Source organism: Python bivittatus, unplaced genomic scaffold (assembly GCF_059951505.1).
Source record: "Python bivittatus isolate LINGU-HERP-01145 unplaced genomic scaffold, Pbiv_v1 ctg000050_np1212, whole genome shotgun sequence".
In the NCBI taxonomy this organism is placed as follows: domain Eukaryota; kingdom Metazoa; phylum Chordata; class Lepidosauria; order Squamata; family Pythonidae; genus Python; species Python bivittatus.
Window position 1 is genome coordinate 9,843,299 of NW_028277033.1, and position 14,186 is coordinate 9,857,484.

The 14,186-nt window shown below is 38.8% G+C and overlaps 1 protein-coding gene across 1 annotated transcript in view; it reads left to right on the plus strand.

The window, feature by feature from the left end:
* The window catches only part of GRID1 (glutamate ionotropic receptor delta type subunit 1), a 622,604-nt gene that overhangs the window by 574,837 nt on the left and 33,581 nt on the right, over positions 1 to 14,186 (plus strand). Inside the window, exon 12 of the mRNA XM_088130223.1 lies at positions 3,491 to 3,629. Coding sequence (XP_087986349.1) covers positions 3,491 to 3,629 — 139 coding nt within the window. The remainder of the gene's footprint in view (positions 1 to 3,490; positions 3,630 to 14,186) is intronic.

A 14,186-nucleotide genomic window follows, 5' to 3' on the forward strand; every position in this document is an offset into this window, starting at 1 on the left:
GTGTCTGCTTGCTCTGAATCTGCCAATGCACCAAATGAGTCAATCAACTTTACTTCCAGTGAGTCCTCTAGGTGTAGATAATGCAGTTTGTTGATTAGGACTCTTCTTTCTCAAGGTCATTGCTGGTGAAACATCCCTGAGGTTGTCTGGATTCAAATGGTTACACTTAGATTTTAAAATGGTAATACCAACTTGGGGAAAACGGGCTAGCTTTCTCTGAACAGAAGACACGTCCAGGGAATATTGAGAAAGTGCTCAGGAAAGGCTTCATTTTGAGAAGCACGCTAGGGACTGTAACTTGCTTAAAGGTTAGCAGAATTCGCATGCAGCTTCTTCTAGATGGCAGCCGTTCAGCATGTAGTAGATCTATCAAAGAGCTTTCACAGCGAAGCAGCTTGCTCAAGGACAGAGTAACCGTCTGTCTGAAGTCCCGTCACCCTCTGTTGACTCCTTTGCTGGAAATCTGCAGTGATCTGATGGGTCTGTAAGTAGTAATTGCGCTTATCTTGTCTCTGCCCTTTTTAGAATTAAGCCCACCACAATTATTTCTTTCTCTCCTAGTAGAACCAGGAGTGGGGTCAGCTCTAAATTCCCTGTTAGCTGCTTGTTACTTGTTGGTGTGAGCAGCGGGTGTCTTTACAGCTTCTGCTGTTTTATTAGGGTGACTCTCAGTACGTTTCACAAAGGACTCCTTTAGCAGGTCAAGCATATTTTTGACTGAAGTCAAAAGTTCAAAGATCAAGATCACCATTTGCACTGTGAGCAGGCCTTGCCTAGTTACGAAGTCTGTTAATTCTCCTTTTTTAAGTTCATATCATCCCCATCTTGCATAAGCAGTGCAGCTGTGAACAAGCAGCAGCGGTCTGGGGAGGGGGGTGGTATCCTCTACCAGGGAAGAAGAAAGTTCTCTTAGCTGTTGACTTTCAATTTTGGTCTGCAGATCCCATTCCAAAGAGTTTTAAGTGTTATAAGTGTCATGGCTATCTGAAGAGTAAGTAGGGTCAGAGTTACTTACTGAAGTTGTCCGTTGGTTTATTGCTGTGTTCCTCAACTTTGGCAACTTTAAGCTGTGTGGACTTCAACTCCCAGAATTCTCCAGCCAAGTTGTGAAACCCTGGTTTATTGTATATTCATCCATTTTCTGCTGCTTTGAAGGCTTGGGTGGTGTCTGTGTTGTGGAGTGTACATGTTGTTGCTTCTTCTGTTTTCCCATTCTTGAAACCCATTTTATATTTTATTGAGTTGCAGCTGGAGCAGATAGATGACCTCCCAGGTGTTGCGGTTTATAAAAAGTAAATTAAAAGAAAATAGCAAGTTGAAAGATAAAATCACATTAAACAGAGAACATAGATTAGGAGCTGATCACCTGTCACAATCTTGAGGCCACTAATTCAAAACAAAACATAAAATACACACTTTATACTTTAGCATCTTGACATGCTTGTCAAGTTATCTCATTCTTAGAATGATTATTGTTATTGCTGCGGTTGTTTTTCTCTTCTGTTTTAAAGAAGTACATGTAATCGTTCATTGATCTTCCAAGTTTACCAGAAAAATGACCGGTAAAAATCCGTACAAGATGGGGGATTCTGCCACAGGAGAAATTCCACTGTTACTAACCATATAAAGACTACACACTTTAATATATTGTCTTCTGTGGTGATCGTTTTTCTTAATTTCTGTTTTAAATGTTTCCATGTATTTTCACAGGATAAGGTTGGAATGCTTAAATGTATCTTGAACCAATCTTTCTAACTCTACTTCCAGGTTATGGGAATAGCCCTGTAACCCCTTCAGCTTGCAACTTCAGAAGCATGATTCATTGCGAATGCATTATTAAAAATGAAACAGAACAGCATTAGTGCTAAGATGGAAAACTACTCAAGGTGTCTCCCCCCCCACCTTTAACCCTTAAATGTATTCTGTAGGGTGTAATTCGTGAGGCTATTAAGTTTTCTGAAGAAGCAGTGAGATGCTAAAGTTTTAATGAGAAACTTCACCTGTTACAGAATTGGTATGGTTGTCTTGTGCATTTCAGAAATATAAAACAGAAAGCAATTTCCATTATACACCTGTCTGTGGAGTAATCAAAGCTCAGCTGGATAGCAAATATGCTTTTACAGGACAAGCACAATAATTTAAGCACCAATCCCCCCAGAATAAGAATTCCTAAAACATTTAAAAAAAAGAAATTTAAAATCAGCAGCAGTTAGTCAAGGCCATCATTTTCAAGCGCATAGATCCTTTTTATGTCATGGTGAAAAGAAATAATGTAACTGTTTTGTTTGGACAAAATTTTGCACTATTGTCTACAGCCTGGGAATTAGGATTGGCTTCTGGTTCTTCTGTTATGCTTCTGTCTCTGGCTTGCTGCTTACCACGAAGCAGGGTTCCCCACGAGCATTTGGCCTCACTAAGTGACAATTTTTATGCCACAAGGAAACATCTATTCAGCAATGCTTTTTCTTTGTGATCAGTCTGATAAAGCTGCCGGAATGAATTTGAAATGAATTTGTAGACCTTCTCTCAAGGATAAAATGTTTCAAAATGGGATGGGACACCAAGGAAGTTTCAGGAGAAAAAAACAGCATCACATTTTTTCAGTGAGTTCTGACTTCTTTGGGTATAAACTACTAACTGAAACTGAAGGCAAATTGGGGAGGTTTCTCCTAAGTGTCTGAGGGAATCGAATGGTTGAAATTAAAATTTCTCAGATATTTCTATAAAAAAACAATCTTGATTTGGTTCAGTATGAATCATTTAAAATGTGTGAGTTTTTCAGAGCAATTTGAATATCATACAGGTTTTCCACATATAGCATTCAAACATGAACTCTCCGAGTGACCCTCTAAAAGGGCAGTTCTAGGAACTTGGATCTGTGTGAGTTGTTTGGATCTACAACAGAGTTTCCTATCTCTGGAATCTGTGTCATGGTTTAAATATAGAATTATTGGGGCATCCCAGAATTTGAGAATGGTTAGGTCTGCACGATTCAGTTATAGTGGTGATGAGTGTACCATTGGAAGACCTGAAAGACCAGGTTAGGGATAGACCATCATGGAGAAAATCTATCTACTGTATGTGGTTGCTAGGAGTTGAAAATGACTTGATGGTGCATAATCAATCCATGGTCAACTTAATGATGGTGTATTTTTCTGGGTTTGCTTGCCATACCAAATCATAAAGCAATTGTGCAGACTGGATTTGCCCAAGATGCTAGACTAGATCGTTTATGGCAATGTGTCATGTGAGCACAGCATAGCAAATGATAGATTGCTTTAAAAAAAAATCAAATAAGCAAATAGATTAGAGAGAGAAGATTAAGAGATAGCATAAAGGAACCTGGGCCATTTTTTAAATGAATTCTTTAGATATGGGCTTCTAAGGGTTATTTTCTTTCCTTCCTTCCTTCCTTCCTTCCTTCCTTCCTTCCTTCCTTCCTTCCTTCCTTCCTTCCTTCCTTCCTTCCTTCCTTCCTTTTTTTCTTTAGGTGGTGAGTCTACAGTCAATTCCATGGCAATGAGGATTGTAATGGGCAGCTGGTGGCTCTTCACTCTTATTGTCTGTTCATCTTACACTGCTAATCTAGCAGCATTTCTCACCGTCAACAGGATGGACAATCCCATACGGTAAAAGCATTTTCCTATTCTCTTGTCTAAAATCTGAATTTCAAAGAATGGAGCATCTGGCAGGAGGCAATATTCTTAAAGGGTTTCCGTGATCAGCCTACTGGAGTCCCAAAGAGAGATTACAAAAGATCCTTCCTATACAATAAAGAAGCCCCACCCATTTTGGTTCTGTAATCTAGGGCAGAATTGCCAGAGTTTAATTCCAATTTTATTTTGGATCTACTGTATAAATACTAACCATGTGGAAGGCTACAGTTAATTGAAGGCTGTTCATTGATGCACTTGAGAGGCTGATCCACCATATGGCCGCAGTTGTACAGTCTCATTATGAAAACAAATATATAGTGCTCAACATCTGGCCTTAATGTTTGTGAAATGTATTTGGATAATCTCAGTTTGGCCTGTAATTTCATATAATTGCATGCACATTATTTCACACATGTAAGGAACCTGCTCCCACGAGATGGGTGTTTACTTCGGGTGCACGTAGCAGATGTATTGGTGTTACTGAAAGGAGAGAGAGAGAGAGAGAGATGGTTGCGGCTGTAGGCTAGGAAAGTTGCGTTTTCCACCGAGTTGTTCTATTGTCTTGGGCTGAAAAGATAACATATTCTATTGGGAAGCAGATGTGCTTGGAAACCCTTGTAGTAACACTAATATATCTACATAGGCAAAAGCCAGCTCCTCATTTAGAGGTGGCAAATAATGTTTTTCTACTCAGTTTGCACACTGCGTGAAATATTACGTTAGCTATTTATTCATCAAACTTTACCCCACCACTATCCGATGACTCTCAGTGGCTTATAGAGAATATAAGAAATGGTAAACCTTCCATGGCCTCATTGAAACCAATCCTATTCACAGCTGCAGCTGTGAACAAGAACTGCCAAGTAACATAAACGCACTAGATAAGAATATAATAATGTTAAAAAAATTAGAAAGTAGTGATGGCATCATATGTAAGCTTAAAAGAGTGCCATCCAAAATAGTTCCATCTTCAACATTTTCCTTCAACAAAGTATATTGAGTTGAAGCACAGAAATCACCATTTTGCTCTTAATTACTCCCTAAATACTATGCAGAGTTACACAGTGAGCACTGGGGCTTGATGACAGAGTTCAATGCAACATATGTCCATGGACCTCTGAGGAAAACGTCTCTTTGCAACCCGGGTTGCCCATGAAGATCTTTTCTAGTTAGAGGCAGAAGTCTTCAGCCTCAACTGTTGGCTACCCCGCTTGTCCTGGGATTTAGAAAAACAGAGTTTAACCCAGTAGAAGTTTGGCATTTACATTTCTTCCCATTGCAGATAATGAGGAGAGGAACAGCTTTGACCACTCAGTAATGGACAAGGTTGGAAAAGCATGAGTTATGTGAATGTAGTTCCTTGATAACGTTTGTTAATTTAAGGGTATAAAAATAAATATAAATAAATAATGAATAAGTGTATAGAGACCCAGACTGTCTAAGAATTTAAAGTAGAACTTTTCACATATATAGCTGTTGTGAATATTTTAACTTCTGAGTATGCTTCAAAATACTGGTCATAAGCTGTGAAGCCCTACATGGTATAGGGCCTGGTTACTTGAGAGACCGCCTGTCTCCCATAATATCTGCCTGGCCAATTCGATCCTACTGTACAGGGTTGGCATGCTCCAGGTTCCCTCAATAAAACAATGCCATCTATCAGGACCCCAGAAATATGACCTCTCTGTACCAGCATCTGCCCTTTGAAATGAGGTTCCCCCCAGGATCTGGATGGCCCTCACCCTACTCGTGTTTCAGAAGGGCGTTGAAGATCTGGCTCTTTGCCCAGGCCTTTGGTGGAGGGGAGTGAAGGCCCTTTGCTCTGTCCAGGTCTGGTCTATGGTCCTCACCATATTTTATTCATTGATTTTATATTATAATTATTATTTTAAAAACCTGGTTATATTTGTTATATTTTCCTTGATTTAGTTGTTGTAAGCTGCCCAGAGTCATTGGAAATGGGGTGGCATACAAATTTGATATAGAAATAAATAAATGAATAAATAAATCCCTCTTAATTTTTTTTTAAACTTACAGTATGTGTGGGCCAATTCTGAGCAATAATTTCCAAATATTTTTTGAAACACCATAGATCTACATTTTCTTAACAGTTGAGAAAGGAGGGCTAAGCAGAAAAGCACTCTTTATAAAGTGGTAAAGCAAGCATTTGACAGAGCAGGATAGCAAATGTTGACTACAATCCATGTCCCTCACAATTTCTGAAAGAAGATGTGCTTTTTCATCAATACCACAGAATGCACACCACCCATTCTAGCAATTAATTCTCTCTTTCATGTCCTTTTGCATTTCCTGTTGCTTTCTTGAATCATAAAATGTTTCTCTGAGCTAAAAAAAGAGAAGAGGACATATGCACCAAAGTCGCCTAAAGCACCTTCTGTCAGATTCAAGAGCTCTGAAAGGAGCTTTTTCTAGAACATCTTTGCCCTAACATTAATGGGGCTGGCAGAGAGAAAGCCCTCTGCCAATTCCAGTTGTATAGCAAATTCATAAACATTTTTCTGTATGAAAGTTTTCAGTACACGAGGAAGAAAAAAGAAAGACCATATCTAGGCTTCCAAAATCAAATCACTACCAGATTGGAGCAGAGAGTAGAAGGTGTCTCTTTTCCTTTATTGTACTGCCATCTCCAGTTATCCAGATCTTTGCAACTGGGATATGGTTGCCCTGCAACCCCACCCCATGCCAGTTGTTTATCATTTAAATAAATTAAACATTGAATTTGTTTACTCAACTAATTTTCTTATCAGATGCTTCTTGCCAGCTAACATGCTACCCAGATAGAGCTTCCACACACTTAGGCACTAGAGATACTAAGGGACTTGGCCTGAAATGAACTTCTGGGGCTCAGTGATCCTTACTTCAGAAGACACTCAGAAGTTCTTCCCCACTGTGAACTAGAATTTGAACTGGAGAAGTAACACAGTCTGTAGGCAGAAGTTAAAGATATCTGAAGAGAAAGTGGGCTTTCTAAACACTCTGAATTCCAACTTTTGGCTCACCAGAGTCAGGCACATTTCTATCTTGTCTCAACTAAGTTGGTTTTCCTTCATGCAACTGATTATAAATATCAAGCAACTTTTTTGGACTGTGATGGGAAGGGGAGAGAGAACTGGGAGATATCCTCACTTTGATGTTATCAGATCCCAAAATTCTGGACCGGCTCCCCAGACTTTTCATGAAGATATTTAATAACTTGGGGGACCTGCCAGAAACCAGTTATAGTGGAAGCTCCTTTGAAGAACTGCTCAAATTAGTCAGTCAATGAACTGAACAATCAGCCAGTTCGGGGATCAGTCATTCGTTTAATCCAGGAAAAGGTTGTCTTTGATAGGTTTTCATAGTGGTTAATAGTTCCTTATTTACGGAACTATTCTCTTAGTTTTCTCTTATTCTCTTTAACTTTGTGCATGATATCAGGCTGACAGGGACTCTTAACAAGTTTCTCAAAGAAATTCTGTGTTCCTCAGCACATTTCTAGAGCATCACACCAGATTATTCACACACATACACACCATATGTAGTGTTATGTCCCTATTTGTGTTCTAACATGTCCCTGCATGTCTAACAGGACATTCTCTGGAGAACTGCAGGATCATTCTTGTTCCTAAATTAGGAGTGATGAGTGTCTGACTTTGATTCCTGCAGAGCACAGCAAGTGGTCTTGATTGGTGGCCTTCTCAGCATAAGATTTTTGGAAATATTTACTACAGCAAATTAATGTAGGACCCAGCATTTAAAAAACTAGAGTATTGCATAAATCCTTGCAAGTCCAGTTAGTAACAGGTGACTTGCTGAATCTAAATCAATTGAATTAGCTTTTTTTCTGTTCTTTTTTTAAAACTTCGTTATTCATGTTTTAATAAATGAGGTTTCTGAAACTGAGTGATTGGAGAAATGAGAATAAAGCAGGCATACATAATCAAGATCGTTTGTTGTTTTTATTTTAAATGAAAACATGTGTCAGTTGCCAGATGTGTTTGATTTAGACAAAATGGCTTTCATGCTAACTTTGGAATATGTTTGATTTGCATGAAGTGACTGAAAAATACTTCTGGGACTGAATTGTATTTGAAATCTGGATATAGGTTTTTTTTTTTCTTTAATTACATTGCAAGAATTAAATATTTTGCATTAATGAGTGTGTTTTCTTGCTCAAGTAAAGGCATAACTAGATAATAGGGCAGAGCAATGTCATGGACAAGGTGAAATGAAAAATCAAGGCATAAGAGGAATGTTTGTCCTGTGTCCAGCCAGAATTGTGTTCTCATTTTCCTTCTGACTTTTTAGGTCATTCTCCATCTTTTAAAACTGTTCTCCAGTAAGGTCAAAAAAAAAAAAAAACTCTTTGCCAGGTCTAGGGCGACATAACTTGCTCTCTATTCTGTGGCCAAGTTTAAATTACTGGACAATTTTGGGTCTTGGGAACCTCTCCAAGAACATCTTTGAAATGTCCCTGCTTTGTTCTCTCCAACACTAAACGAGCACCACTTTTAGATTACTTCATCTTTCAGAGAAAGCTCAAACAGGCAGATTGCCGAGCCCACAGCGTTTTGCGTTCAACAGAAGAACAGAAACAAGGCAATTTCCTGGGAAGTTGGTCTAGACAACCCACTGCTGGCTTATCTGTTCCCTGTATTTCCAAAGCCCCGGACAACTTGACATCATGCAATTGAAATTTGATGACAAACAACGGCATGAAATCTAAAGTGAAAAAACAAACAAACAACCCTAATATGCTAAAACTCAAATGGGCTTAAGAGGTGCACAATAGTTTTTGAAAGCAATCCCTGCTCCAAAGAGGACACAAAATGGCCCAGAAATTTCACCTTTCCCCCCTTATTATGACAATGTCCTTCTTGTTTCCCATTGCCCTTGGCCATCAAAAATAATTATTAGCCTGTCCAAGTTTCTCTCTGTCCTATCCTATCCTAAACAGAATCATTATTTTGAGTGTCTTTTCTTCCCTCTTTCTCAGGACTGGATAATCTTTCGGTAAGTCCCCCCTTAATGGCTCACTCATTTGTGCCCTGTGCCCAAGGTCAACTCTTTTCTAAACAGACATCCACTAAATTAATTAATACTGAGTCACCAGAAACAAAATGTAGTACAACTCCTTGTTTCTAACTAGAAACGTTGGTGCTTTGATTGCACATACAGAATATTCCTCTGCTCATCAATAGCTGCTTATAAATCAAAGCTCAGGTCAAGGTTGTAAATGCATTTTTGTAATCTCTTGCCTGTTGGGTTCAGTTTTGCCTCCTTTAGTTTTATTCCTTGAAATACTTGTCCATGTAGCAAAAATATTAGGAGCATGAAGAGATAACATTCTGGTTTTTATTTTGTTGGATCCTTACTTGGAATGCTGATTTGCATGAACTGGTTTAACATCAATAGTGCTCATCTAGCAGGTTGCTTTCAAGTACTTTGAGCTGGAAAAGATGCTGGAGAAAAACGCTCTCTCGTTCTGTGACTTGAACTGAGAATGGGGTGGGGGGAAGAGGGAGAGAGAGGGAAGGGAAGGGAAGGGAAGGGAAGGGAAGGGAAGGAAGGAAGGAAGGAAGGAAGGAAGGAAGGAAGGAAGGAAGGAAGGAAGGAAGGAAGGAAGGAAGGAAGGAAGGAAGGAAGGAAGGATCTAAAACTACAGAATGTTCCAAATAGGACTTTGCAACATGTTGCCTGCATTTTCCATTCCAAGAAGTTCAGCAGATTCCATATCTCAGCAGCCCTTAATTCTTCTTCATAGTAACCCTCTTCTCACAGAAGGATAAAAGCATGGGGAACACATGAATGTATATCTTAAAAGTGTGTATATCCTAAAAGACAATTGTGTAAATAACATTGGTGCTATCCCCTATTTTGCCTAATACTTAAATGTTTTTCAGGATTTTGTTTTGTGAATTTATATTCTGCTCCATTGCATATGCTTAGGTCAAGTAATAAAAAAAACCCTATCTATCTATCTATCTATCTATCTATCTATCTATCTATCTATCTATCTATCTATCTATCTCTGTCATCAATCTATCAAAAAGGCTAGAAACGTTCCTTTAAAAGTAGACAGTCATTCCTGTTAGATAAAAAACAGGTGTTATATCAGTATCACAGCAGTATCAGCTCAACTGCATGAGTTGGCTGGTGTTGTTCCCCTTTCCCTTGTAATTAAGGCTATATTTATGCTTTGCCTCTTTTGTGACATATGCCAAGAATAATAGAAGCATTTCAGCATTTTTGGAAATATTGCAGCCTCCATAATGGCAGTAGTAAAACTCTCCATAAAAGTAGGGTAGGGTAGCAATTCCCAGTTCTGCAGAACAGGCTAATTTGCAAAAGTGAATGTTAATAAAACTTAGTGTAAGGACTTGAAATTTAAGATTCCAGTGTTTCCTTAAGCCTCCATGGATTAACCTTTAGGAGGGCTTATGGTGTTTATGTTTGCAGCGCAAGTTTTTGTTTTATTTCAGAAGCCCTGCCAAACAGCACTTTCACTCTCTGCCAGCTGGATCATTCTGGAGGGCCCTTTGGTAGATTTCATTTCTCTTTGTACCCAAGGGCGCTCGGTATAAGGAAAATGTAATGAAAGATGAAACTGCCACTCTATTTGTCAAATGGTCTGATTGTTGGCTCGTCTCTGAACCATTACAATATTAATGAACATGATGTTAAACTATGAGAATATTAATGAACATGACAGTGCAGTAAATGAGCTACTGGCTTAGACCAGCCACTCATGGGGGACAACAGCTTGTTTTAGCCTTTTAGGTATGCATCAAAAGTTGTAGCTCATTTGTGCTTCAATAACAACATTTGTTCTTCTGGGGAGACCTGCTTGGAAGGCATTTTTTGAAATATATTGGCTTTCCCCAAGAGTTTTTCAGCTGGGTATTGCATACAACAGTGGCTTCATTTTAATCTCTGTATTAGAAGTTTTTGGCCTGGCCTTTGAAAATGACCAAGAACCGGCATATGGCTTGCATTATAAAAAATGGGCTGCCGTGGTATGTTCATCGCTACTCCAGAGCACTTTGTTCTTGGTTCTCTGCTAAGTTTAGCCTTAAACAATAGCCCCTCCATGGATTGAGAGCTAAGAGAGTTAGAATAAATGGGGTTTCGTCTACAGCGACAACTTCATTTTGCAAACACTGTGGATATGAAGCCTGGGAAATCTCCCCCGCCTCCTTTCTGCTTCTCTTCCGTTTCTGTTATTGAGAAGGTGCGGCACAAGATTGAGAATCAAGCACAGTAGGAAAATGATACGAGGCAGATGAATGAGCACAGCTTTAAAGAATAAAACCAGCTTAAAATAGGATGAGAATCTTGAATTTGATTAGAACCAGGACAAAGAAATGCTACTCCTACTTAATGGGAGTTTATTGGTTGGGACATGAGCTAGAAGGGATTAAATCCCCAATGACAAAATGAATGGATATGAGAATTTTGCTCTATGTAGCTCTTAATTCATCAGCTGTCGTTTATATTATGCCAGGCTCATTGGAAGAAAGAAAGAAAAAAGAAAACCTACGTAGTGTTTATTTATACTACATAATAAGTAGCTTATAATAAACAGAATGTTTACTTTGAAGATATCATCATGGCATGGAACAAAGCACAATATACCATACACCAGCTGGCCCATTTGCTAATTAATGATGATTGGAATAAATCTACACGGAAGTTATGTATAAGAAATCCATGCATGTTGTTGTACTTTTCTACTTAATGAATACTTAACAAATGATTTTCTTATTCATCTGACTTTATAGATGAACAACAACACTGAGAGACAACAATTCACAAAGAAGCATTTGTTTTATCTTAAATATTTAGTAAATACCATCTTGCTGAATTTCCAGCTAGAAGAATAGCGTGGATTATCTCTCCTGGTTGCTTAGAACTTTCAAAATCTTTTCTTTTTCTATGTTTTGAACAGTAGCCACCAGCAGAAGCACACTTACTGTTCTTCTTAAAAGCTTTAGGTCTAGGCAGTTCTGGAGCACATTGGTAATACAATAAACAAGGAAATGTCCTTTGGTCAAGCTGAGTATGTCTTTTTCACAACATGGACCAGCCACAAGGTCCCAGGAAGTGCATTTTCTCTGAGGCAGCACCTGCCCTCTGAAAGGAGGTCTCCCCCGAGATCCATACATCTCCCACCCTGATGATGGCCCAAAAAGCCTTAAAGACCTGGCTACTTACCCAGGCCTTGGGGTCGGGTAGAAGGGACCCCACCCCCATTTGTGCTGTTTACGTTTGCTTTGTGGTTTGATTGTTGGAGATCTAGAGTAGCAGGTTCTTTAGAAGATTTCAAATCCCACATGTCTCATTTTAGAAAACATTTCTTTCAACTTTTTCCAAACCTCCAGTCTCACCTGTGGAGTCCTTGGGGTTCTCTGAGCTTGGTGGCTTTCTTGCAAACATTTCGTTACCCAGCTAGGTAACATCTTCAGTGGCTGAAGATGCACTGAAGGTGTTACCTAGCCAGGTAATGAAGCGTTTGCAAGAAAACAACCAAACTCAGAGAACCCCAAGGACTCCACAGTTCAATCCTGAGCTACAGTTATTCTCTTCTATTAGTCTCACCTGTGACAGTAGTGAGATCTATTCATGCAGATGTGCAGGAATTCCATGCCCCTAATTCCCTGGACTGCATCATCAGGACAGTGCATGTTTTGGGAAGGCAGACTGAAGCTTTAACTTTCCTCAAAAGATGTTTGCAGTGCAAAATTATGTCCACTTATCTCTAATTACTGATTATCAAAAGCAATCCATTGAAACCCTAAATGAGAAAATCAAGTGGTTTGGGTGTTTATCTCTACTTGATGAAAGAATGTTTCCCTGTGAATGTTTTTCTTGGGGTCTGATTTTTTCCCCCCTCATATCCTTTAGTAAAACTCTTGCCTACACAGTGATATGCAAGTAACATTAATCAGTTAACTTGACTCCATGCCTTTCAAAGAAGACACAGTTGAAAGCTCTAAAATGACAAAAGATTGGAGGAAGCCTAAACATGAATTAACTAAGCTACAGTTGGAAAATAATTAAGGGGAGATTTTAATTACCTAATCAGCTAGATTGAACATAGTTATAACCTTCACAGCTTGAGTGGCCACCAGAAAAGAAGGAATAAATACCAATACAAGAGAAGGAAATTAATATTTCAAATGTGCAGGATGGAGGCGATCATACTGGAGTTCCAGGACAATTATGTATTTCATTTAGCAGAGCCTGGCATGACAAGAATGTACAACACTTTCCCATTTAAGCTCAGCTGTTTAATTTATTTTGATCTTTCACATTCATCAGAGGTTTGTTTTTTTGTTAATGTTGCTGACATGAGATGGGAGATAATAGGAGGGCCGAGATGGTTCGGTCCCCCATTCCTGACAGCATTTCTATCCATCTGTCTATTACCACAAGATGCTGTTTCGCTGTAATTGTATGTAATTAGTGAACAATAATTACAAAGATGCCTTCATGGTGAAAACATTATTTAGCATCTTCAGAAAAGAATATACTGATATCAGAATGCATTTTATAGTGGTGTTAATAGGGACAACAAGAGAGAACATTTTTCGTAAATACTGTTTTGGTAGAGTATGTCTTTTATGTCTCTCTTTGAGGCATTTTCCATGTATTTCTCCATCATTATTCTTTATTAAGAGTGGCTGTTTTACTGTAAATGGAAGCAGGATCTGTGGTCTCGATCCTACCAAAGGTGGCAGTTGGGGTCCTATGCGCCTTGGAGGAGGAGGAGGAGGAGGAGGAGGAGGCAGCTGGTGATGAAGGATGGAAAAATAGGTTCAGTGACATAGCCACCTCCCTGGTTTGTGATGTTACAAGGCTGATAGTCTTGGATAAACCTCTAAGTGTGACACTATTGATTCACGGAGATCAAAAGAGAAGCTGGAGATATAACCTGATGGTGGCATAATTAGTATTAAAATACTACAACAGCATAATATTAAAAGAATGTAGAAACAAGGGAGAGCATTTAGAGGCTGGAGTGAATTTGCAAAGTTATAGCACACAACCCGGAGTATCAGCTGGGCCTGATTAACTGCTGGGGAAATATGATTCAGAAACTGAACAAGTTCAAATGGGTGCAGAATTTGAATGCAGTAATAAATATGCAACAATGGGAATTTCAGTGGAAGAACATTAAATTTACTCCAAATGTTATACTTAGAGAAAATTGGTATAAAATGTTTTATCATTAGTATATTGCTCAATTCCTGATTGCTCAAATGGACAGTTCATTCTCTAAAAATTGCTGGAAATGTAATGAACAAGCTGGGTCATTCCTTCATACTGAATTCCCATTACAACCTGCAATATTTTTATTAAACTTTACTGAACCATCTATCTCTTCGAAGTATACTGAATTTGCTTTGAGTAGGCTAACTGAGGCAAGGATATTATATGCTTTCGTGCTAGAAAGGTTGTTTGATCCCTGCTAACTAAATTGTAGGAGTATGATCCCATGTCTAAAATAACTTTCTATCTTAAAAGTAA